This window comes from Nipponia nippon, unplaced genomic scaffold (assembly GCF_047370975.1).
Source record: "Nipponia nippon isolate SJK-2023a ecotype South Korea unplaced genomic scaffold, ASM4737097v1 scaffold_31, whole genome shotgun sequence".
NCBI classification, from domain to species: Eukaryota; Metazoa; Chordata; class Aves; order Pelecaniformes; family Threskiornithidae; genus Nipponia; species Nipponia nippon.
In genome coordinates, this window is record NW_028262349.1 from 193,908 (window position 1) to 220,858 (window position 26,951).

At 46.3% G+C, this 26,951-nt stretch overlaps 1 protein-coding gene across 1 annotated transcript; it reads right to left on the minus strand.

Moving 5' to 3' along the window:
* Nucleotides 1-4,788: 4,788 nt before the first annotated feature.
* GNA11 (G protein subunit alpha 11) lies at nucleotides 4,789-20,670 on the minus strand. Its single transcript, XM_087769039.1, has 7 exons — nucleotides 20,441-20,670; nucleotides 15,810-15,994; nucleotides 14,350-14,504; nucleotides 13,203-13,331; nucleotides 11,664-11,793; nucleotides 10,745-10,898; nucleotides 4,789-9,077 (listed from the first exon to the last, which is right to left on the minus strand). The coding sequence occupies exons 1-7, from the start codon at nucleotides 20,574-20,576 to the stop codon at nucleotides 8,887-8,889; spliced, it is 1,080 nt and encodes a 359-aa protein (XP_087625165.1). The 5' UTR covers nucleotides 20,577-20,670; the 3' UTR covers nucleotides 4,789-8,886.
* Between the last annotated feature and the right edge of the window lie 6,281 nt (nucleotides 20,671-26,951).

A 26,951-nucleotide genomic window follows, 5' to 3' on the forward strand; every position in this document is an offset into this window, starting at 1 on the left:
TATAAGAGGTATCCAGGTAGTTTTGTAGCACATAGAGGTTTTGAACTTGACAATATTTGCATTCTTCTAACTGCATAGAAAGGGGGGGGGAGAGAGATTTGTTTAAAGCACAGGAATCCAACATATTTCTTGAGATTAGAACAGACAAATGAAATTCTAAAATCAAAGACTAGGGGATAAAGTTTACAAAACTACTGATAAGAACATCTGTCTTTTTGAATCCAAACTTGTTTTTTGATCTGGAAGTTTTGATCAAGCCCAACGTAACCAACCAGCTCCTGTTCTTAAACCATTTTAAGCCTATAGGTACACTTCAGTTCGCAGGTTACAACAAAATTTTCCTGCCTATAAAAACACAGTCTCCAAAGTTTTTGAAAAGCAGCAGTCCGATTGAAGTTTTTGTGTTAAAAGAAAACCCCTAATGGGTTTTATTTTTCAAGATGTACTTCTGGGGAGTGTTTGCCTTTCCTTATGTTCACCTTTGCAGAAGGGCAACTTGTTAGAGCCTATATAATATCTGCAGCAGTGCTGGATACAGAACACTAGACCAAAGATTTTAAGATTCCAAGTACTTTCCAAACCTAGTCATTCAAAACGTCTTAAAGCCCCCCAGGTAATTCACGTGACTAAGAAAAGCTATAACTGAACAAAGTTATCAGTGACTTTTGCTGCGGATAATGAAGTTGCGCAAGGAGAGCGCCTTTATGCCGCACGTTTTACATGCACACAGTGCCCTCTTCAGGTTAGCAACAGCACGTGTTCCTCAAAGTTCTGTCTCTAAACAACTTCTGAATTGATCCAAAAAACTTACCTCTAAAAAACCTTCTTCAACAAAGCATAAGATTGCAGTTCGGAAGTAAATTCGTGGCTAAGATGAGAAAGGCACCGCTTTCCCCTAGGGTTCTTTACAACATTTTATCTTCTCTGAATCAAGTGTTGCAAAGCTGACATCGAGCTGAGACTTCTTTTCTAATCAGGCTGCCAAAACCTTTCCATGAGAATTCCAAGGATGATCTCACTCTACATCGCCTCTGCTTTGCAAAGAGCCTCATTGAAGCTATCAGGTGTTTGCAGTATTAGAGACTGAAGGTCTGAGCCACTGGGAGGGAGTATACAAACCAGCATAGCAGGAGAAAACCTGCCATTTGGATGCTTCATACAAACACCATTTACTGCCATGGCCAGGAGCTATAGATACACACCTGAGATGAAGGGAGGAGCAATTCTGGCAGCATTGCATAGGAGTGGCCAGTGACAACAGGTAATAGCACCTGACTGGGCATGCAGAACAGCCCGCAGGCTGCATCTGTAGTCCCTGCTGAGCCACATCCTTGCCCATCTCAGGAGCTAGGTTACCCAGAAGCTTTCACACAGCCCAAATGCTGAGTCTTGTCATACAGTCCAGTATGGGAGCCACAAAAACTCTTCAGAAGCCATGAGTTCCCAGCCCAAGGTGATACAGATATTACAAAAATTGTTTGTAGAGGCTTAAATTCCCAATCAGACTGCATCACAGAAGATAAAACAGCTCAAAGACAACTATACTGAACTGGCACACCTGAGGAGAGTACACAGACAAGTTCATTTTAGAAATTGCTAATGATGCTAGCTTTTGCTGGGGAGCTACTGAGATATCATGGACAGGAGATCACACATACAATTTATTTTCAACTAGCTTTACAAACCAGAGAAAAGGAAGGAAGAAGATTTTGTCCAAGGTGGTTTCTGGAAACCTTCATTTCCATCCTGACTATTTCCCATCAGTTCTTATCGCTTTTGTCTGCAGGGACACATACACTATAAAATCTTTTTTTTTTTTTTTAATAAAAAAAGTTTTTCCTCCACCTGCATTCCAAAGCACTACTTTCAGAAACAGGTAATTGCAGTATTTATTCAAATGCCTTCATGCCAGAAGAGATTGGCTTCTGCAATGGAGGGACTCATGATTTCCATGTTCTATCCTTGAGCTATCTGGAACTTACCACAGTGACTGCTAGGCATGATAAAAGTAGGCAATGAAATGGGAGACAGGACCCAGCAGTCTTCAGAGGACAGATGTGCTGCATGGGAAAACAAAAACATAATTAGAGGCCAAGAGTGCTGGGTGGATGCCCATCGCTGAGCCTGGGGTCTAGGAAGTCACTGCTCTTGACAGTAATGTTGCATCAACGAACAGCTGCCATTCTAACAAGCCAAGCTGGTACCATGCCTCTGACCTGCATGCCATAGATTGCAGAGTCCTGCATAAGGCAACTTGGGATCAGGCTAGACATGGGAGAGAAAGCTGAAGTGAAAGGAGGAAGGCATTATATTCCTGCTTTATAAATTTTTTATAGTATTTTATTCTTCTCATGCTGGACAGATGCTTCCCTAGCTTTCCCAAAAGAGCAAATGTAATGCTCAAAGAAAAGAGCTTTCTCCTGCTATGAGGATGATGGCTGTCCAAGGACAACGCGAATCCCAAATTCTCTCCTCTTTGCCCTCTTCCTCTGCATGGGATTTTTTTAATATGAAAAAGATGGAAATTGATTTCCTTAATGTCTGGGTCCACTTATGTACACAATCCCAAGGACCTGTTCTGGTGTTGGCAGTGACGTCCAACGGCCAGGTTTGAAGTGACTTGCAGCACTAACAAAACCCCAGTCCCTAGGCCAGCACACCTTACCAGAAAACTCACCTGGCCCACAGCCCAGTTCTGACTGCCCTCTTTTCCCAAAAGTCCCTTGAGAGCAGGCTGAAGGCAAAAGGCAGCAGCAGGCTGCTCCATGCCACAGTCTCTCCTGGGTTCCCAAGACTTCTTGCAGGATGGGGTACTTCCTGCACAGGACAAAGGAGCTGAGGGCCTCTCACCCCCAGCTGCTGAGGTGGGGGCGAGGCACTCACTGTCTTGCTGGAAAAGGTTTACTCAGTCTGTGTTTGAGGGGCCCTTGGGAAAGGCAGCAACTGTGAGCAAGCTGCATGGATTGTTCTATTTGCTGCTGCTCCCAGCTGCCTCTTTCCCTGGGCCACTCCAAGACAGACAGGGACCCAACCTCCTGCATATATGCTGAGCAAGCTGCAATGCTTCAGAGACAGCACTCATAATGCACACCTGCAGCAACTGTGGGCAATTTGCACACGCATCATGGCTGGAGGCTGCAAAAGGCCACAACACAAGGCCCTCTTGCAGTCAGTTGGGAATACTGGGCATTAGTTTTGACTTTACCTTCTTCCTTGAAGAGTCTGAATCTGTCACTATGCTTTATTTAAACAGAGCTTATTATACTCTCTTTGCAAAGAATGGCATAACACATGACCGACATGGAGCTGAAGGAAATAAACAACAAACCAAACACACTTCTTTCAGCTACTATTTCATGCTTTCCAGCAATGTACGTTCACCCTTAATTAGAAAACAGCAATGACACAAATACCTGCCGGTATTATGGCCAACCAGATTGGAGCGATCTTCCTGGTTCAAGATGAAACACAGCATCTCAGGCTGTTGAGTACCTGCAACTTCACCTGTGCATGAAATGACATAGAACGGAGCAGAACAGCCTTGGTTGCAGCTTCCTGAAAACAGAGGAAACCTTACACAGAAGTTACACATCTCTACCCGCTCCCAGCTGATTTAATCTGAAATTCCTGGGGACTGATCCTAGGGAAGGAAAATTAAATTCTAGGAACTCCATCCCAGGAAATCCCTTTGTGAAAGCTTTCACAATCATCCATCCCTGGATTCCTAAAGGGATAAATTTAAGCAGTGTTTCATATTTCAGTCCATGTGGCTAACTGGAAGCAGGTCTAGTCCCACCATTTCTGCTATTGGCAACGTTGTGGTTTAACCCGGCAGGCAGCTAACACCATGCAGCCCTTTGCTCACTCCACCCCCCCCAGCGGGATGGGGGAGATAATCAGGGAGGGGGAAAAAAAAAAAAAAAAGTAAAATTTGTTGGTTGAGATAAAGGCAGTTTAATAGGACAGAAAAGGAAGGGAAAAAAAATAATAGTACTACTAATAATAAAGAATATACAAAGCAAGTGATGCACAATGTAATTGCTCACCACCCGCCAACCAATGCCCAGCCAGTTCCTCAGCAGTGATTGCTGCGCCCCGGCCAACTCCCCCCAGTTTATATACTGAGCATGATGTCATATGGTATGGAATATCCCTTTGGCCAGTTTGCGTCAGCTGCCCTGGTTGTGTCCCCTCCCAGCTTCTTTCTGGCAGGGCATGAGAAGCTGAAAAGTCCTTGACTAGTGTAAGCACTGCTTAGCAACAACTAAAACATCAGTCTGTTATCAACATTATTCTCATACTAAGTCCAAAACACAGCACTATACCAGCTACTAGGAAGAAAATTAACTCTATCCCAGCCGAAACCAGGACAATCCTGCAAAAAATGTGCCTGAAATGGGCTGACACTGCAGCCAGAGGCAGCAGTGAATACTGACAACCTCACTTCGCAATTCTACTCCAAAATCCTGTAAAATTTTAAGTCAAGGTGCCACCATTGCATCCCTACATCTTAAAACCCCAGTCAGCCACTGTTCACACTTCAGTTCAGAATTATTAGTACAGTATGTTATATATAGTTATTGCATATTATATCTTATATTTACCAAAACACACTTTGTTTCTATGCCTCAGAGTCCTGATTTTCTGAGCAGGGACAAGATTGCTAGCAGGAGGGGAGAGTGTGCTTCAATCAGATACAGGTCTCATGGGGTACACAAGTTGTTAAGCCAACCAGAAGGAGGGGGAGAGGAGGGACAGGAGTGAAGAAACACATGCATGACCACCACGGCTTTTAGGAACAAAATTTATTCCAATTTCAAACAGAGAATTTATTTCAGGAGAAAGATATGAAAATCAATTCCCATCAGATATTTCTGTAATAAGGGTTGTTGCCCAGCAGTCAGAGTGGGATCATTCCAAGAAACAATCACACTCCTGGACTGGAATGAGACAGTTTGGAGCCTGAATAGATCCTGACACTGGGCATCTTATTCAGAAACTCCTTTACCCTACCCTCTTCCCTCCCCCCACCCCAACACGCACAACAATACATGCATTGCAAATGACAAGGTTTAAAAACAGCATTTTATATAGTATCTTTTTAAATAGGATAATGTTTAAATTGTCTTAGATCAGGATCCTATAATATACAAGTATAACCAAATAATTTCCACCACATTGGCACTTGTAAAGAGTCTCTGGCACTACTAAAGAAGGGGCATTGGCACAAACCATACTCTTATAAAACTGGGTGCTGCATAACACACTTTATCTCTGCTGGACTCTAACAGCCTGGGCTCTGTACAGTACAATACAATGGTCAGCACACTCTGGAAGTATTTTTTTTTTTAAACCAATAAAACACATGAAGAAAAACCATAGTTGAACGCAAGGCCAACATTGCTAGGAAGCAACAACAAGAGACCAAAGAATCCAACTCTGGGAGAAGGGGAGACAGGCAGAAAGGGCAGGAGCTATTTGACACGCTGAAGCAGTAAGGGGCTGTTGCTCACCAGGTAGCCAATCTACACAGAATGGTGCAAAGAAATGGGATGGTCCTCTCCTCACTGACTTCAAGTTTCAAACTGGTTCAAAGTATGTTGGTTTCTTCAGCAGAACAAAGATAAAAAGTGCACAAGGAGCAAAGGTTAACCAAGAGACCACTTCCTCAGACTCAAGATTCTAGATTCTCTACAAGAACCCAATTCTACCTCTTTTCTTACGGTCAATCTGTTATCTCAACCTGCAGAAAGTTCTGACTGGCCTCACTTTCAGAAAAGATGATATAGGCAAATTTGGTTTAAGGTTTGGCACTTTTGCTAGGGCAGGCATTTGCCAAATGGCCAGCCAACAGAGACATGAACCAGTTCTGCAGGAATGCTTCACTGGCCAAGCTGGAGGCATACAAACTACTGCTTGCTAAGAAAAGCATGTGCTAACACTGGTATCTTCTCACATATAATATAGTCCACAGACAACTCCAGATCACGTGTACAAGTCTGACCCATTCCTCCCCTAATTCAGAATGAGGTTTTGGGAACCCAAGAGACAGCCATCGCGTAACGTTCTCCCCTTCCCTTTGCAATAATCATCACACCAAGCCAGTTATCAGGCCAACAGTTACACCAAGCAGTTGCTAAGTAAGGTACAGCACATGCCTAAATCCTTGTGCCCATAGCCTCCCACAATTCCCCACAACGATGCAGATTCACTCTGCAAGAGACAGAAACCAAGATCCCTCCTCCTGTGCCAGGGCAGCAGCTCTTAAAGGGGAGGATACAAAACAAAAAAAAGTTTCTGATTCAAGTGGAAGTACCACCATCATTCACCTTGGAAAGAAAACTTCCGGGAAGTTATTTCCAAGAACCTGTATATCTCAGTGCCAGGTTCGTTGCTGGCAATAGTTGTAGTGTGAACCATTTACAAGAGGATCACAGAAGCAGAAGAGGCTGGTGCTGCCATCTGCTTCAGATGAACAGCACTTACAATACATGAAGATGATTATAAATTCCTCTTTATAGGACAGTTTCTACAAAATGGATCATTTTGGCATAAAGACAAAAAAAGCAGTAAAATTGATGCAAAGCTGTCTGACATATGGGAATCCCTCTCATTCCTCCCAAGTGTTAAATGCAGTCCAGAGCATGGCTAGTCTACAGAGATGCCGTGATTCCCTCAGCATCACCACTCAGCCAGACTGGCTCTTCAACTGTTGGTCCCATGGCTACTGTTCCAACTTAAGCTTTCTAATCACTCTTAGCAGAGCTTGCTTTTTTCTGTAGTGCTCTGAGACATACAGAGGCTTCCCTCAGCTATTCTGCAAAACGAGAGGGACCTATAAACAGAATTACTCAAAATTATGTCCCTCCATATTTTAGTGTTCTAGATCAAAGCATCTTAAGCATCTCAGACAGTTAAGATTTACTCTTACATGTTGTGCAAAACACTGATGTAGTGCTCTGTCTACAAAAGAGACAAAATACCAACAGCCCCCTTCAACAGTGCAGCTCATTTAGTCTTTATCCACTGGCAGCCTGCTAGCCTTCGAGGGGGCAATCTGGTTGATCCAGAGGATTTGGACCCAATGCTACTTGTTGGAATTGAAACAGAAGCATTAGTGATGGCTAAACGACACACGTCCTGGGGGGGGGGTGTCAGATTTCCCTGTTTCCTACTCACTCCTTGCCTTGCCACTGCAGTTATCTTCCAGGCCTGCAACAGGTCTTCAGCACATTTGTTCACTTGCCTCAGATCCTGGAAAAAACTCTCTAATGTGCAAAGGCTTCACATCCTTCTGCTTAGTGGAGTTTCATTTGGCATCTAGAATCCAGAACTACTTCCACTCTACCTTCCACCTGCACCAGCAAACCCTGCTGTCTCTGCTTCTACTCTCCTGCTAAACAAAAGTGCAACCACAGCAGGGCTTTCTGGATTCCATAGCAGCTGCGTGCTCCAGCCATAACTACTGTAAGTTGATTATCACATGCACCCTGGAGCAAGTATGTGTGCAAGTCTTCCAAAGAGGATCCATACTCCTCTAAACAGGAACACAGCAGCATGTGCCTCAGGGGAATGCATAAACGGGAGAGAGAGAATTGCCACTCCCTCCAAGAGCTATCCTCAATCTTTTCAAGTAAGAATCCTACCTACGTCCCAAAGTTTGTCACCCACCAACTCTGGTCCTTTCTAAAAATCTGCAAGCTGGACAGGACCGAGGAATTCTTACAAAGTCATTCAACACACTGGCACAAAATGCAATAAACAAGGCTTGTTTGCTACTAGCAGCAAGAAAAGAATTAGAGGGTGGCATGAGACTGAGATTTTCAATCCAGCCAAAGTCTGGTGTTTAAATGCCACAATTACTCAGTGTGCTTTTGATATTTGCTGCATAGAGAAGTTGCTCATTTGATGTCATATACTCTACTCAACAAAACGTAGTTTCTCTCTGCAAATTGAGCCTTGTGCACGCACATGCGCTTGTGGTGTGTGGGGGGATGTGTGTATATGTGTGTGTGGAAAAAAATAGAAACAAAATAAAATAAAAAAGAACAATTACAGTCAGGCACTTCCCCAGGCTCAGCAGCTATTGCTCCAAGAGCTTCCATCATTTGTAGTCCATGAACAAAATACAGCAACACGTAGCAAACTATGTATAGAACATCAATAATTTAAAAAAAAAAAAAATCACAGTCTCCATACTTTTTATAATTGATAAGAAAAAATAACTCAGAACTAGAACGTATAAAGAATGGAAAAGTGATGGCTTTTTTTTTTGTTTTGCCTTTTTCTTTTTTTGCACAATAGTTGGAGAGCAATCGCTCCTCCCCAACATTTCATCACAGTGAACCATGGAGCGTGTCCTGGGGAAGGGAAGGGAAAGAAGGGAGGGGTGGGGGGCACGGGGAAGCAAGCAGGATTAGCAAATTACACCAGAGGCACCCTATAGCACAAGGCAAAGGGACCAGTAGCATTCTGCACTCCCACAGTCCAGTGAATTCACAATCTCGGCTGGAAAGTTAGTTTTTTATATATATACCATGGGAATGAAAAGGGGAAAAAAATAGCTAAGCAACAAAGGAAAGCTCAAGATGAGACTGCCTTAGCTGTTTGGCAAAAAATTAAGAAGTAAGCAAGGTGCTGAAGAAATGAGGCATATCCCCGTTAACTGTGAAATAAAAGCAATTTGTTAAAAATATGAAATCAGCTACTCTGTGGACAGAGACATGAGACTCCAGGATAACACTGAGCACTTGCCACTCCACAGATCAGACAATTTGCAATCATTACATCATCAAAAATTAAAACTTTTTTCCTGTCATATTTAAAATTTCTTTTTTTGTCTTTTCTTCACAATGAAGCCTCTCAAGGGGCCAAGAGCAGAGCGGGTCAAACCAGGTTGTACTCCTTCAGGTTGAGCTGTAGGATGGTGTCCTTGACAGCTGCAAAGACGAAACGGATGTTTTCTGTGTCTGTGGCACATGTGAAGTGAGAATAGATGATTTTATCGCTGTCTGGATTTAAATCCACAAACATCTTGAGAATGAACTCACGGGCTGCCTGTGCATCCCTCTGTGGGCCTGCAGCAAACAAAGAAACCAGTTAATGGATTTATGCTAAGTGCATCCCCCGGTTTGATCCATCAGAATAATTGCTAGCACACTTTTTCTTATGGGTTACAGAGCTATAAAGAAGAAATTAAGATCTTTTATTGCATAAAGGTCCCAGGAGCTGAAGTGTCTTATGCTTTTCAGTTATCTAACCAAAACCTACAAAAGGCATTTTTCCAATGCTGAGAGTTTTGACAGACACCAAGGCATCATTTCAGACCGTGCTTTGAAATACAGCATTTGGTATAACCCTGTATGTGCTGCATTCGCTAGATAACAGTGACAGATGCTGGATATACGTAACACAACGCTGTCCTCTGGAGATGGGATGTATATTTCTTTCTAATATATAGATGGATCTTATGCACTGAAGGACACAAGCGTATGCTTTGCAAACAAGGGTCATCTTCAGCCAACACTGCAGTCTGTCCTAACTGGCTGGTCAACTCACAGGAGCTAAAAACTGGAATTTTTGCCAGTATTTACTTCATATTGCTGACAACTCCTCAGAAAAAAGTCACCTACTGATATTTCTTTCACAGTACTGGTGTTGTCACATTCCCCATGGCAAGGACCATCTCAAGAGGTGGTCTGATGGGCTACCTCCCACTCACAAGCCATGCAGCATCCCTGGAGGAGCTACAGTAAGTACTTATATGAAAAAAATGAAAGTATATGACACTTCCTGATGTTGAGATCTTGCCTCCAGCTGTTAAGTTATATTAGAAGTATGCACTATTTGACCAATAAGCTCAGCAGCCATTCCCAGATTGCTGTAAAAACGTGATGTTTTCCACCACTGACAATTTCAGAGTGCTTGTGCTTTCAGACAGCAGGGGGCATGAAACTCCAGAAGTGGGAGGACAATACGGAGCAATTTCATTAATCGTTTAAAAGAAAGCTGTTTGCAAAATGGCAATATTTCCTTTACCTTGTTTTTTTAAAGCACATAATGACAGAGTTAATACATGAGAGCATGGCAAGAAGTGTGTTGCCTGAACTCATTCTCCACTACTTTTATTTATTTTCAGCCCTGTACAGATGTGTTACCAGCCAACTTTAAACGCACCCAACTGAAGAGCTTGAAATGTTATCTTGGCTAAGGAATTTTGTTTCAGATGGGAATTTCTGTTTCACATAGATATTATTTTTCCACAACTGCAGATGGCACACTAATAAGAATTTCATGCTACCTGAGATTTTTCAGCACCATTATTTGAATGACTTGGGCATTTGACCAGTCAGTTTCTCAAAACAAGGACTCAAGTCACCTCTTGACTAGAAATATACCAGCGAATTGCCACATGTTTATGAAACAGGTTATATGCACAAGCATACAGGTAGGAAAGATAGACTTCTATTATTTAATACTCTGAAGTGCGGCGGGGGGGGGGGGCAGGTAATTCTTCATCTAGGAGAGGTTCATTATTTGCTCATTCGATCAGATTCCAGTTATCTACATATGATTAAGACATTTTTGTGACATTTTCTCATTGTTGTAGGTATTCCTTCTCAAATTAATAAGTTTTCCCCATCTCTAGATCTGAGTTGTCTTTAAAAAACAAAAAAAAATTCTAACCAAACCACCTCTACCCTTTCTTCTAGATATAGGGTGTTCCTCCTTAAAAACCACTCACCATCAAACTCTGGGAAATAGTCAACAAGGTGAGAATATAGGATCTTGTCTTCCAACAGATCTTTCTTGTTGAGAAAGAGGATAACAGAAGAGTTTTGGAACCATGGATAAGTGATAATGGTTCGAAAGAGAGCCTTACTCTCTTCCATTCGGTTCTGAAATAAGAAAAAGAAAGCCTTGTTTTCACAAATGAGCACTAAGATGCCTTTCTGCTACCTCCACACGTACTCATATCTGTATCGATCCAGCATCTCAGATACTGAACACAGAATACTTTGGCCCCAAGTAGGTTCTGGCTCAAGTTGCGCCAGTAAAAGGAAAGGAAATGCAAAATCTGATCGACTCAAGCTTCATTAAATCGGCAAGCCATTCATATCAAAAGGCTTAAAAGTAATTTTATGCTTTGACAGACACGTGAGAGGACTGGCCACGATACTCTGTGAACATGTTTTGTCTAATAGAAAAGGAATAACTGCTGTTACCTAATGGCATTTTTTTAATCTGTTAGCAAGTGCAAAAATTTGGTATTGCACCTTCAAAGAGACCAGTCACCATCTAACAAGACAGCAGTCACAGCACAAAGTAATTCAGTGCGAAAAAGAGGAATGGGTGATTTTTAAGAGCATGCCGTCACATTGCACGGTACCTTCCAAGGCACACAGATCTCGGCAATTTCAGAGTACTTCAGTATTACTTGAGAAGTGCAGATGATCTGAATGCACTGTGCATTTTCCATTCTCAGGGACATCATGACCCATTGAGGCTCATGTTCCCTTTGGAACAGGAAGAACTGAAGGCCAAAACCAACAATACTTGCAATCCAACTTGGCACCAAACACATTGGTACCAACCTCAAGAAACCAGAAAGACATTCCTCCTTTCCTTCCACCCTCCTGCAGCATTCCCATTCTTTGGCTTACCTCGTTATCAGATTCCACCAGAACTTGGTCATATTCACTAAGTGCTACTAAAAACATGATGGAAGTCACATTTTCAAAGCAATGGATCCACTTCCTTCGTTCTGATCTTTGACCACCAACATCCACCATTCTAAGAAAGAGAAATACATACAGTATCACAGAAGTAGCTGCAGTTCTCTATCCGAATGCAAAGGACCAGCATATGATGAGAAAGAATGCGGCTCTTTACCATTCGAGTTAACCTGGCATGGGAATGTAATAATATGTGCTTGCTAACAAAACCATCAAGTTTACAAAATATCCTGTTCCAGACATATATCAAACTGAAGAGATGGCCTTAGGCGAGTGGTATCAAATTCAAATCCCAAATTATCAGCATTACCATTTTTAGTTGCATTCTGATCTGGTTTGCCAGGTAGCAGTCCTAAGTCTGAAAAGACAAGTCCTTCAACACTCTGCTCTGTCAAATGAGCAAACTATTTAATTAGAGCATCTGCTTGCCTCAAAACTTCTCTCACAGAGAGCTTTCTTTAGTTATTAAACTTTTCTTAGAATGTGCTGTTTAACAGTTACACACTTGAGCTCCTCAGTTTTAAGTCCCACCTGTATAGTACGCTAAAATTATTTTGTCACTCACCTAAAGAGCAACACACATGGTCCACCTTTGCTAAAACCCTATACCTATTTCATAGGTCAGCAAACCTGAACAGGGAGAGTAACTTTCTGTATAACTGTAACTGAATGGTTTAAGAGAGAGGATGTAGGCTTCTTCATTTCTCTCTTGTAACATCAACACTGTGGTAGAGAAGGGCAGGGAGCATGTAAGTACCAGAGAGCTAGTGAGAAAATTGCTTTGCAATAGACAGGCATGTCATTGTGCCCTTTATGCCATGCTCGATTGCTGGCCTAAGCCTCCAAATACCATCTGTTGCTGCAGCAGCACAGGCAGCAAGTCTTGGTGTCATCCTGAGAGCACAAGGCAGGCACAGAAAACCATATCTGAAGACAGATATTAGGTATCACATACAAGGAAATATTTCTGCACAAAGGTGGTCTCTTTTTGAAGGAGAAATAAATCGTCAAAGTTGCTTGAGCTAAGCATTCTTAAAGGGAAATACATTTCAAGTCAAGCACTGCCCAGAACAAGCTTTCCCTTCCTCCCCTTGGTGGCTTAAACTACCCACAGGTTCACTCGGCTGCCTCACAAGCCCCACTTCAGCCTCAGATGCCAGCAATGCAGTCCTTCCCAGGAAGAACACCAATTCCTGTGAGATGGTTAGCTGGGCTTTAAGTGTCACTGATTCAAAAGCGTGTTCTGTTTTGTGACAGTCAATCCTTCAGCTTGAGTCAGAATAAAATGTTACACCATCCCCATTACTGGAGCACCTGTCAGCATATACTTCATAACATCACAGCACATACATCCACTCAAGCCTCTCAACTAAGCACCTGGACACTAAAGCAATCCAGAACTCATCCTTCCTGAAACCATATCACTCCTCTCTCAGTTCAGCTGTAACATGAATACACCTTCAGTACCTGAAGATAATATTCTCTAGGTCAAAGGGGTACTCTATGATACCGGTTGTAGGAACTCTAACCCGTAGCACATCTTGCTGAGTTGGTAGATATCCTGGGGTAGCAATACGATCCACATCGCTAAGATAGCTACAAGAAGCACAATGGAAAAAAAAAAAAAAAAAACAAACTACTTTAAGTTGCAGCACATAAATATACAGATTTAAACATTGCTACGTTTAGTCTTTCCCTAGCATAACAAGAAAGTCAGAAGTCACCTGAACCATTTAAAATGTGATGTGGAAAAATAACAGAATACATATTTGGGGAACAGTAATTCACCAGCCATCCCCTTTGGAAGATAAACAGATACATTAAGAACAACTTTATCAATTCTGTATTGGAGTGTGGAAGACAATCTTTACTACGGAGAAAGTTTAAGTACAGTGGATGCTTATGTTTCAGAATCAAGTCTCATCTGAGGTTTTCTATTTATAAACAAACCTATGTCACCAGACTTAGATTTTGTTAATAATAAATCTATTAAGTTACACATCCATGTACACCTGTAGGCCAAAGGACAAACCTGAAGAGAAAGAGCAACACTTCTGCTGGCTAAGAGCCAGGACCAACACAGATGGCATAAGGTAGAGATTCTAGCCTCAGGTATATCCAGAAGCAGATGTGTGAACAACTGTCTATCATCCACCAGAACACCTCATACCCTCATGAAAAGTAGCAAATGGTAAGGAATTTCCAGATCTAAATCCATCCCCAAATAAACATAGCTTCCCCCATCTCCAGCAAAGCTCTTTGCCTTTCTGGAGCCAGATTCAAACAAGTTACCAGTTACCTGCTCCCACTGCTCTTTCATCTTACCTTTTCCTAAGGATATTCTGGTTGATAGAGGCAGAGCACCTCTCTCATATACCTATGATTTTTATCCCAATACACGTGGCCAGCAGAGACTGTGCAGCTTGTCTAAACCACCAGCAAGACTCAGCCACCTCAATGAAAAAGATACTTTAAACAAACTATGTAGTGAAACCTACAGCAGTGTTCCTGTCCTTTGAAACAAATTCAAGACTTCAATTAAAAAGTTGGACAGGTATTATTTGTTAGACCATCACTACCATCTACCAGTGCATGCCAGTCATTATATACTTACTATTTAGCTGAGTCAGAAAGCTGATATTCTCTTCTCCTGTCATAACACTCTTGTATTCCAGGGTCGTTCCACAATGTTTTAATTGCACTTACATATGGCTGCTCAAATGTCATGACCTTTTCTACATCCACTTCCCGGATCAGCACTGCATTGGCCTGGAGGTTGAAAAGCAAAAATTAAAGAGAAAAAAAAAAAGGGGGGGGGGGGTAGGGGGGGAAGAGGGAGGGTCAGGAGCAGGGGGTACTGGTCACAGGCAGGCAAAAACCACAGTGGTTTTCAAGGCAGAGCATTCACTGTGAAGAACCACAGACTGCCCAACTTCTGAGGAGGCTAAACTGCAGCTGGATAACAAGTTGCTATCCCAGGTTTCTTACAAAAAAAAATTTAAACTACATTTTGAATAGCAATAGAGACATTGTTTCAGCTTACTTCAATCATGACCCCTTTTGAGAGAGAAGAAAATGCCCACCATACAATCTATAAGCAAAGGAAGGACTACAGTCATTACAACAGCCTGTGGCATCTGTGAGGTTATTATCCACACCAAGCTGCTTTCTGAAATCTTTGGTACACTTGCCACAGGAAGGGGCTTTTGCCTGTACCACCTATGCCAGGAAAAAAAAAAAAAAAAAAAAGCCAAGTAAAGATATTCAGACTCAAGAACTCCTGGTGCACCCTTCAGTCCCTATAAACAGTTAATTAAAATCATCTTCAAGTTTCTGTGTGACAGAACAGATAAAATACAATTTCACTTAAAAATATTAAGGTACTAAGCATTAAAGAAGCAAAACACACTAAAAAAAAAAAAAAATCTAATTTCCTGGCACACCCTCACCCTCCCCATCCTCCCCCAAAAAGCTAAAATAATTTAGACCAGATCTGGCTGAAAAATGTATTCCTGGACCCAAAACCAGTAAGCCAGGCTTCAGCTCAAATCACGTTTCTGCGGTTGAGACCAAACCCCTTCAAGAAAGGTTTGTACCTTTGGTCAGTACCTATCAGAAAAACTGACAGATTGCAGTAATAGTGATAACTACCAGTAGAGGTGTCTTTTGGGTCCAGCATGTATTTTGTCAGCTTCAAGTTCCAATGTGAATAGTAACTCATGCAAAGAAAAGCCCAACACATTTAACAATACTGAATCCTTGAAACGAGTAAAAAGAACACCTCTCCTACACCCTATATTGTATCCCAATCCCTTGCTCCCACCACTCACTATGCAGACCAGTGCACAAACCATCCTGAGAAAGTTGCTCTGTCCCTTAACACAACCATGTAAACGGAGTCAGATATGAGCAAAATGTCATAAAAAGCAGACCTTAAGCACAAAACATTTATGGGAAAGAGTTCAGGGAGGCTGAGATTGCAATGCAGAAGGACACAAACAAACAGGAACTTAGGAGTCAAACCCTAGAATCCCCATTGCCTAAAAACATACGCAAAAATTGCGAGAAACCTACCTTGTTCTGTTCGTATTTGTACAGAATCTTCAGGGTTTCCATGGCCCTGATCATAGACTGCATGGCAGTGAAGATGTTTTGGTACACCAGCTTGGTGAAGCCTTTTTTGTCCTCTTCAGAGTAGCCTGAGCCATGAATTATACGCATTTGCTTAATGAATGTGCTTTTTCCACTCTCCCCAGTGCCTACAGAATGAGAGAGACAGAGACACAGAGAGAGAGAGAGAGTTAGGAGCCATCACAAGCAAGGCTTGCTACAGAACAAAGTGAGGTAACATCAATCACATCATACCCCAAAGTTCCTATTACTATACCCAAGTATACACTACTTCCAGCCACTTTTTTAGCCACTTTCCAGAATATTAAAAGACAGTCTGGATGGTCCTGCTCATCCCCACTATGAACCTAACAGCATAGAAGACATCTTGTCCTTTACAGCAGCCTTCAAAAGCAGCTCTGGTACTTATTCCAAATCTCACATTACAGCCACTCCCACACGTTCTGCGTCAAAAGGCCCTTGTCCGTCACACCTGACCTATTCCCAGATACTCCAGCAAGATGCTACAATCACAGCACCAGCCAGAGAGGGTCCAGATGCACTCTCAAGTTGGTAAGTACTGCAAACTGAGATGACAGTGAGTGGGCCAGGAGAAGCCTATTTGCACAGTAAAGAGCGAATTTTCTTTCGCTGTGATTTGGCACAGAATGCTTTTTACCTTATAGACTATGTGTCTTTTCATAGCAAAGAACTGAACACAACAGAAAAATCAACCCTAAAGGAGAATGGAGCTCAAGAAACTGCTTGCTTATCCATCTGACATGAACAATACAGTCAGCACATCTGCCTAGTATCCTAAACTACTGTGCAAACACAATGTTTGCTCTTAAGGACTGAAATGATAATCATCATTGGGGCAAGATACCTCTAATACTGCTTGCAGCCTTTGGATATTATGGAGTTAAAAATAGCAACTGGCAGGGAGAACAGAGTAGGATGTTGCTCACAGCTGTCTGCACCCTGCCTTGATCCCCAACAGACAGCAGGCTGCTCAGCAAGGCTACAGGTTCCTTATCACACAGGTTTACTGCCCCAGAGAAGCTGGGTCTTAGAGTAGATGCGAGGGCAAGCCACGCTCGCAGCAATGCCAGCGCATTAAACAGTCCAGTCCTTTCAACGCCTGCTTCCTGCACAGTCAGTTGGGCAGGTCCTCCCACTCCTACATTTATGGCCCCAGAAAAGTGTCATTTAACATGTGAAGGCCAACAGATGATATAAAAGGACGGTGGGAACTTTCTAACACGGTAAGTATGAGGGAAAAACATCATCAGATAAAATACCCATGCCGTTACACAGCCTTGTTGAATTCACGATTCAACTGCTATTATGGAAAGTACCCAGCAACTTCCGTTCTATACATACACAGTACCTTTTGTGGAGGGGACATATGGGTCAAGTCTTGCATGTGATTAGCATATCTCCACACTTCATCCCACAAGCAACAGCCTAAGCGTATACCATTGATGCTTCTGCTGAGTACTTTTGTTCAGTCTTCTAAAATTTGCTACTGATATGCAGAATATATATATAAAAAAAAAAGACAGCTCTTTTTAGTACAGTGGCCCAGCTCACTTCACTATTGGGAGCAAAAACTAAAATGTGTCACGTAAGTGGCAAATCCTTTTGATCTCCAGTTACAAACAAGCATGCTGGCAGAGCCCTGGCTTTCACCACAGGAACCACCAGGTACTCACCTCACACTAGGGGATAGATATATTAAGACAGGATCTCATTCATCACAATACACAATTACTACTCACATGTAGATTCTCAATTACTCATGTTTATAGTGCCAGGCTAAGAGGCAAACAAAAAAAAAGCAGCAAGCACATAACTAGAAGCAGCATGTTTAAAATAAACAAACTCTCCCCATATCCAAGAACTGACAGAAATTATGTCGGCATAGTTAGAAATTAACATGATAAACACCATTAATATGCAGCAAACTATCTCCTTCTCAAACAGAAAGCTGCACCATAAATGGGGGGAAAAACTGGAAACTGAAATCTTTTGTGGTTTCTCTCACTGTGGTGAGAAATACTTCCTTGTCTCTTACCACAACGACCAAAACTGAGAAAAAAAAAAAGTGGTGCTTCAAAGCATTCCATTAATGAAAACACAAGAGAAACCTCAGCACCAGCCATTCACTTACTTCAGAACTTAAGAGTTCAAACACAGATTTTTCCTGTCACTCCATCATCACCTGTTTTTTGGTAAGGTTTTTTGTTTGTTTTTTTTGGTTTTGTTTTTAAAAGGTGCCTCTTGCTTTTATCTAGGCCATCAACAATACAGAACAGCACTACACCAGAACGTTATAAGCTCTGGTGGGTATGGTCTCCTACCGTTATAGGAGCACAATAACCTTTTTTTAATACGACAACGTTGAGACAAGGAGATAATCTGAATTCACCATTTCTTCTGTCAACACGTAAAACCAGCAGAGTTTACAATAAGTTACTAATGACCCCCAAGTACCTGACAGGCACTTGTAAATACATCATTCAGTCAACAGTATCCCATGCCTAATCACAAGTAATTTTTGTATAAAATATTCTCCCCCCCCCCCAATAAAAAGATGAATTACTACCTTATACCAGAGGGCAATGTCCAATACATTGAAATTAAATTTCTTATTACCAGATTCATCATTGATTAGCACTGTTATTCTTCAGCCCAATTTTCTGTTTTAGGCTTCAACAAACTAACCGTCACTAGATGTAGTGACAAGAAAAATCAACAGAGTTTGTACAAGCCAGAAACTCCCTCCACACATGCACTCTTTTCAACATTTTGAAGATTTGGGAAAGCCCTCTCGCTAATACGATCACTAATACTTGCAAACTTAACAATTCCACGTAACAGGAGCAAGACAGAAGAAATCCCTGCAAGCAGCAGTTACATCAAGGAGAGAGAACACACATTACCTGCCACAGCTTAAAGTGGGCAATGTGCTGTATCCAGTGAAAAGCATCCAGCAAACACATCCTAAAACTAGGAGTGTCGCTTATCCAATATTGACCACCTCACATAGATTTATTTTTTTTTAAATCTGATGTTGAATCTTACTTAACTGTATCTTTTAGAAAAGCAGAAAGGATTCTTGAGCAATTTTGAATTATTTCTAAAGTAAAATCTTTAGATCCAGTGATCCAAAATCTTTAGATCTTCTTAACCCAGATCTATCCTATAGTGCCAACCTATTTTGAAACAGCTGCTTCTGTGGGACTGCTTTAGGGAAGCATGAGAGCAAGAGACACATTCCCTAGTGTACAAGAAGCCTTACAGAAACTGACGCAGCATCTTCAAAGAGCATCAAGCCCTCGCTTTTACCTTTCACCTAAAGAACAGCACCATGTTAATTGTCAAGGATTCATGGTGAGAAGGAAAGCCCTGGCCTTCACTTAATAATTATCACTATGCGACAATGTCAGTATCGGAGACCTCCAAAGGACTGGGCAGACACGGCCTCATTTCACTTGTGTAAAGTTTTACATTTGTTTTCACAAGGATCATCCTAATTCTTCACTTGTACCTTAATGGCTTGCTGACTCACAAGAGACCCCAAGAGAATAAACTTAATCCCTCAGATCTGCTTCACATCTCAGCTTGAGATGATACAGTATTTAAGACACCAAGCAGGATACATACACAAGCAATGATAAATCACAGCACCCATGAAAACTGTAACTTAAGTTTAAATTTGAGGGCTACCTGGACACGAGCATCAAACTCACTGCTGAAGAAGGATGTAAATGCCTGAAATCTTAGCTGGCTGCTCTTGTAACTGATTACCCATCCCTATAAACCGTACTGAAATGGGAAATAGTTATCCATCTACACAACCACAGAACACTACTACGCTTCCATCTGAACACCTGCATCCTTATGCTGCACAGGTGATCTCTACCTCTTAAGGCAATGCTAAACACTATAGCCATTTCCTCATCAGACACAGAACTCATGCATTCTTACTGCTTCGTCTCCCTTCAGATTCGCTACACCAAGTTCCTAACCCCGCCGGCCCTCCCAAGACTGCACAAGGGGAACTGTGTGGCTTAGGAGCAGGAGGCCAATTCTTCCACAGATGCTCACTCAAGGCCCAGAAGTTCATTGACAGTAACGAAAAGCATCAACTCCATCAGTGAATTTTCATACGCTAATAAAGGCCAGCGCACTCTGGGAAGCGTTTCCTCGAGACAATTTTCACACGTGTGTGTGCGTGCCTGCATTTAGAACCAGTAATTTCAGCTTCATAGTTCCTGCTTATGTCAAAATCCATTTTAACAGAGAAGGCATCATAAAAAACAAACAAAGGGTAGCCAACGAGACGGCCAGCCCCGGCACCGACAGGAAGGCCGCCCCGAGCGCCAGGCACAGAGGCGGGATCGCCGGTGGCTCCCGCCGCTTCCCCACCACACCCGCTCCCTGCCACAGCCCGGGCGCGGCGGGGCCGCGCAGCCACCCGGACCTGTCAAGCCCCGCGGCAGCCGCGAGCCCGAGGCCGACCGGGCGGGCCAGGCCCCGCGGCGGGAGCGGCGGCCCCGCGGGCCGGGCCGGGCCCCGGCGCTCCTCACCCAGCAGCAGCAGCTTCAGCTCACGGCGGGCGTCGCGCTTGTCCCTCCGCAGCTGCTTCTCGATCTCGGCGTTGATGCGCTTCGACTCCTTCACCTCGTCGCTCAGGCAACAGGCCATCATGGACTCCAGAGTCATGGTCGCGCCGCGGCCGGGACGCCCCCGCCCACCCCCCACCCCCCCGGCACCGACCACCGTCCTCCGCACGGCCGGCAACCCGGCCCGGCCCGGCCCCGCGCCCGGCGCCCCCTTCCCTTCCCTCCCCACCCCACCCTCCCTCCCTCCGCGGCGCCGGCCCGGCCCGGCCCCGGCCTCGGCCCTGACTCCTGCGGCCGGGCCTAGCGCCGCCGCCGCCCCCCTCAGCGCGCTGCCCTCGCCCGGCTGCGCCGCCCGCCGCTCCCTCCTCACACAGCCCCGCCGAGCCAGCGACGAGCCGGCGCAACCCAACCCGCTGCCGCCGAAAACAAGTGCTGACTGACAGCCGCCGGCGCCAGTGGGAGAGCGCGGCGGGGCGGCGGCGGACCGGCGGGGCGGGACGCCGCGGCCAAGCGGAGCGCAAGTTTGGTTGGCCGGTCGGGGGGGAGGGCGCTCGGACGCGCGTTCCCAGAGCGGGGCGGAGCCGCCGGGCATTGTGGGACGCTGGCGGACCGGGGCGTCCATCGTGGGGCGGGCCGGGGCGGCGGGCCGAGGGCCTTGTGCCGACGGCCTTGTGCCGACAGAGCCCCGTCGCGGCCGAGCGCGGAGCTGGCGCCGCGCTGCCTTCCCGCTCGCCGCGGCCCGGTCCCGCCGGGACGTTAGGGCCGCGGTGGCCGCTAGGACGGCGGCGCAGGGCGGGCCCGCGACCCTGGGCGTTGCGGCACTTCCCGCACCTCTCGGGGCCCACCCGCCATCCGGAGGTGCCCTGCGCCGCCTCGGCGGAGCCAGTCAGGCCTGGCCCTGCTCGGGGGAGGGCCCACCTCAGCTGTAGGCCCCGCAGACCCAGCCAGCCCGGCCTCCCTCTGCCGCCCACGGCTGCGGCAGTCCTCGCTGCAGAGGAGAAAAAAAACCTGAGGCACAGAAGTGCCAGGCCAGCGCTCCCAGGCTCTGGCTGCTGCTGTCTCCCGACTGTGTCCCATCGGAGCTGAGCCAGACAGGGACAGAGTCCCTTGGCTGAGCTCTCTGGATGCCACCTCTGAGTCCTTCCTCGCTCTGCATCTCTCCAGACGGGTCTCAAAGCTGTCTTTAACCCAGTTTTCCCCATTGCTTCTTACTAGGTCCCTGTTGCCCTGTAACAGGTACCCCAACCAGCAGCCTGATGCATCCCATCCAAGCCACACCCACGTGTTCATCCCTTCCCTGCCAGTGGAGCTTTACCTTTTTGAGCAACCCTGCCATGCCCAGCAGGAACCTGCCCCCAGCAGAAGACCTGCCACCTGGACTCCCCCCACGCACACACCATGTGTGAGCTCCTGTGGCTGCACACCCATCACCCTGCCTTGCATGGCTACCTGGGACCCCCCCAGCTCCACTCTTCAGAGTCAGTTTCCCCATCACAGTTCATCCCCAAGCCCTCCAGAAGAGGGGTAGCAGCAACTGGAGGTGGGTGTGTCAAATCAGACCGACCGAGTTCCATCCCTGTATCCCAGTCACCCCAGGGCAGTTTTCCTTGGGTCAGGCATTACCCACAGAGCAGCGAGCACTGACAGGGACTGGGGGCCTGGTGTCAGGGTGCCCCGGCCAGCCACGTGCTCTCCCCATAGCACTCCATACAGAAGGAAAGATAGAACTCTGGAACTTCAGAAGACTCCCTTTTCTATGGCCAGATCACACAGCAGCAGATGCTGCCAAAATCCACATGCTGCAGCTCCCACCTTCCTTTCAGATGGATGCCAGGGCTCCAGCTGTTACAAGCTGTACTGGGATGGTTGTGTATCCTGATTCAGCAGGGCCCCCTCCGTTCCAGCCCTATGGAGTAAGTGCTTTAGTACATGCCTCTCATTTCAAATCTCTCCTCCCAGAAGGCGGGGAGTAGGCAAAGCAAGACCTCTGCATTTTCCATGAGGCAAGGTAAACAGATGCACACTTAACTCTCCAAACAAGTCTCTTCCCACCTTCCCCCTGCTTGTCTTGGTTTCTCTTGCTCCATCTGGTGTTGTTTCTTTGTCTCACTTTCAACCTCCCTACCCCCAGTTTACTCAGTCTCTTGTTCTTTTTGCAGGTGCTTCTGCTGGTGTTTTGGAGTCCTTACAGACACCAAGCTCCAACGCTGCCCATTCTGTCTGCTTGCAGTGTGTTCCCACACCTCCTGGGCTGGGCTCACTCACCTTTCCTAGTCTACTCTGCCTGGAGGACTGCATGTAACCAGTCTTTTTGAAGGTCCAAAAAAGAATGATAGAGCTGTTACATACCTGTCTTCCTCGTTACCTGCCTGGTTTGTGCCGTGGCTTGGCAGTCCCTACCTCATGGCAGTCTGGCTAGAGACAGAAACACGAGATATTCACAAACAACAGGTTCTGTTTTCTACTTAAATTCCACCTGCTCCTCTTATACCTATGCTATTCCTGTGAGCTCTTGGCCTCAATTAAAAGAACATTCTAACTTTTTTTTTCAGTGGTCTCTCCATAGTTTGGCCTTTCACAGCACCAATACTCACCTCCCATTCTTATGTTCTCTTGCTTTCTCTTCCAGATGCCCAACAGCTGAGAAAGGACAGTTACTCCCTCATTACTGATCTCTGGTGAAGAATGGGTAGTCATTCTGCTTTGGCAGCCAAAAATTATTCTAAAGACAGAGGTGCTCGGGACATCCAGTATCAAAGTCACAGTGGGCTGCTCAGTGTGACCTTCTGCCCTTTGGAACTCTACCTATGGATGATGCTTAAGGAGGCAGAAAGACTTAAGTTTCTATAACACCTGCAACACTGCTCTGACTTCAGGCAAGTCACTTAACCTCTTTGCATGTCCTCAGGCTGTGAGTGCAAGATAGATACTGTGTCTCAGGAGCATGCTAAAGAGTTATCTAGTTAGGATTGCTAGGCTGCTTTGAACCACAAGGTGCTATACACTAGAGGCTATTGTTTTGGTTACCTTCCTCTGAGCAGGGTCAAAATCTAAATGCCAGAACATCCCGAAGAAACTTTCACAGCTTGCCAAAAGAAAAGGAATAATAAAATTTGCATCCATCCTCTGGACCACTTGCTTGGTTCCTGCTGACAGACATCAGTTCTAATGAATCCTGATCAAACTATCGATTTAAGAATGACAGAACTGCTAGTCTCCAAGCAACAAGTCTGTCCACTCTTTCCCTTTCTGCCCTAAGGGAAAAATTTCAGTGCTCAGAGGGCTCACCTAGAAAACGGGAGACCTGGGATTTCCCTCAGCTTTGTCCCCAGTGTGCTGTGCAATTCCCTAAGCCCCAGTCTCCATTTCCCTGCCCCACCTGGGCTGCTATGTCTGTAGTCTCATATGTTCCTCTCCTTACCTTTCTCTCCCCTCACCCTTCCCTCTCTCTTCCCTCACAGCTTCTCGCAACTGCTGCTGTCAGCAGGTGTCACTGACTTCCAGGCATTCTCCCCAGTCCCCTACTGCTGCACGTTCTCCAATAGTATTTGCCCTGATCAGCAGTAGCTTGCCTAAGCAGGGGAGTTTCTGTCAATCTGTCTAGCCTCACCTCTATTTTCCAGCAGGCTGGCAAGGGGCAGGGGGGAATCCTTGCAGCTTTTGTGGCTTCCCAAGTTCTGCATGAAGGACTTAATGAGCAGCATTTCCCAGAAAGCTGATCCTGAACATGTCAGGCCACTTCGGAGCAGCCACTTTCACAGCCTACATTTGCAGCAGTTAAAATAAGCACAAAGACGACCCCCAGTCATTTATAGAGAGGAAGGTCCCAGCCCTTGTAAAGGGTGTTCAGTCACTGGGTCCATCAGGATGCAAGCACACCTTGCTAGGTAGCATTGCAGATACTTCAAAGTCCCATTCTCTTTCTCCATTCTGGCCCCATTTCTTAGGTGCTTTTGAGTTCCAGATGCTTGAGAGCAGAGGGGAGCAGGGACAGCCCAGCTGCATTTTGCTGCAGCTGCTTGATCAACAATTTAATTGAGAAAAATTTTCATTGCTTAAAAAAGCAGCTTGCAACCAGACAATAGGAACCGCTCCCATCTTAATGCAGGAACCAGGTGCTCTGAGCACAGGGTCCCCAGTTCAGCTGCACACATACACACAAGGATATTCTGGAAGCCAAGCACATGCCCCTTTCAGCACGTGCTTTGCTGAATCAGGACCCTGATTACAAAATAATCGCAAAGCAGAAGATGTAAGTTGAACAACCGTTTCCTTCAGCTGTTGGAAAGAACTAGTTACTGCAATTCACCTCTCAGATGAACTCTCAACAGCAGAGGTGGAGCAGGATTATAGATATCCCCCCCGCCGACTACTGGGGTGACGTTTTCTGTCAGCTGGCAGCGCCCTGGTGCCAGTCAACATTTTATAGCTTCTAGCTGCTGGAAAAACGCAGCATGCGGTTTCACTCCTCAGCGTCTCTCCAGGAACTGACAGTCCCACGGAGCTGAGCTAGAATCTCATTTCCCAGGTTAGGAGGTGTCCAGTCTGTGATGGCTACCCCTTCCCAAGAAGCAGGATGGGAGGGTGGATCACGAGCAGGCACTGGTAGCTGTCTCCTAGTAGTCTGAAGGAAAGGAGAACGGCTCAGAGTGCACAGCAAGATCAAAACAAAAGGGGGAACATCACCAGGGAGAAAAGGGGAGGAGGAGAAAGCAGAGAGCTGGTCTGCAAGAGATGAGAAAGCGAAAGCAAAGACAGCCGGAGCCTTACTGTCACAAAGTCTTTGCCAGGAGCAGCCCACCGGGCGCTTCCAGCCCTGCGGCAGAAACGCAGCAGCTGACGCAAGCGCCTGGTTTAAGCGTCAGACCTGAACGGGAGCCCCTTCTCCCCGGGCGTCCCCCAGAACGGGCCCCGACGACCTCTTCACTGCCGCGCCTCGCATCCCCCGCGGGGCCGGGGCCATCGCGCCGGGGCGGAGCGCAACGGTCCCGGGAGTCCCCAGGCCCCACGGCCGCGCCGGGGGGCGAAGGGCCGCGCCGGGGCCGCTCCCCCGGGCGGCGAGCGCGGCGGAGGGCGCCGCGGCCCCGGGCGGGCGGGCCCCGACCCGGCCCCCGACCCGGCCCCGCCTGCTGCCCGAGGCGCGGGGGCGCAGCCGGGGCGGGGCCGCGCTCGGCGGAGGGCAGCAGCGGAGCGGGGTGGCCGCCGCGCCCCGCCGGAGGAGCCGGCGCCGGGCTCCTGCCGCACAGGCCGCTTGCGAGCGCGCCAGGCCGCGCACCCATCGCCGCGGGACCCCGCAGCTCCAGCCGCAGAGTCAGCCTCTCGAACGCCGTTCATCCCCGAGCCCTCCAGAAGAGGGGTGGCAGCAACTGGAGGGGGGGTCAAATCAGACCGACCGAGCCCCATCCCTGTATCCCAGTCACCCCAGGGCAGTTTTCCTTGGGTCAGGCGTTACCCACAGAGCAGCGAGCACTGACAGGGACTGGGGACCCGGTGCCAGGGTGCCCTGGCCAGCCACGCGCTCTCCCCATAGCCCTCCATGCAGCACTCCAGAGCCCATACCCAGCTCACTCTTTCCACAGACCCACCTTCCAGCCAGCCAGAGTTTGATGAGCTGCCCCCAGCCCCGTGCTGCAGGTCTGAGAAGCAAAATACTTCCTGGATTGCACAGCAGAGCTTTGCTACCTGCTGGGCCCTGTGCTAGGATGTAAGGCTCTCGTTAAAGCTGGGTGGTGGGAGGAACAGGACAGGACACAACACTCTCCTCTTTGATCTAGGCTTCATGCTGTTCACCATTTTCCATTAAAAAAAAAAACACTTTAAAGCCCCTCCCAAGTGTTTCTGTAGCCTCACACCTGCTCCCCTCCTTTTTCATCCCTTTCAAGGTTTCCTGTCTACACCTGCAGCAGTAGTATTTCCCTCATGACATCTTGGGAAGGGGTGGCATCAATTGGACACTACCCTGAGCTCTCATCAGCACTAATGAGTGGTCAGGACCAGTGGGATCACTGAAGTAGTCTCTGGAACAGAGCAAAGAGAAGGGATTGCAGCAGCCCTGGGAGCATCCCTCATGCATGCAGCAGAGCAGTGCCACCAGCCAGGGAATGCAGGCAGCCAGGTCAGCCCCACAGGGCCAGGCAGACCAGCCACAAAACCGCGTGGTGAGGACTGTGCAGGGACTGTTGAATTCCTGGTGCATACAGGTGTTTAAGGAACAAAGCAAGGTGACACAACTCCTACCCAGGTGCTTGGGAGAACTCTTGAGCTATTTCTCATATGTGTGTTTTTAAAATGAGCTCACAATTAAGGGCCAGAGCACACTTTCCATCCAGCCTGGAGACCCACTGACCATAATCTGCAGGCTTAGGGGTGGTGGTGTCACCTACATCATTTCAGTTACTGGGTGGGATTATTTTTTTTTCCCCCAAACAAAACACATTCCCTCCCCAGCTGTGAACACTAGGCCTATGACCCCCAT

Bases quoted from the DNA above. Each gene is read 5' to 3' on its own strand.
- GNA11 (XM_087769039.1), bottom strand. From the start codon at position 20,576: ATGACTCTGGAGTCCATGATGGCCTGTTGCCTGAGCGACGAGGTGAAG. The intron at 15,995-20,440 runs GTGAGGAGCGCC...CTCATTCTGTAG, and splicing joins GCTGAAGCTGCTGCTGCTGG to GCACTGGGGAGAGTGGAAAA. The intron at 11,794-13,202 runs GTACTGAAGGTG...TCTCTTTCTTAG, and splicing joins CTAGAGAATATTATCTTCAG to AATGGTGGATGTTGGTGGTC.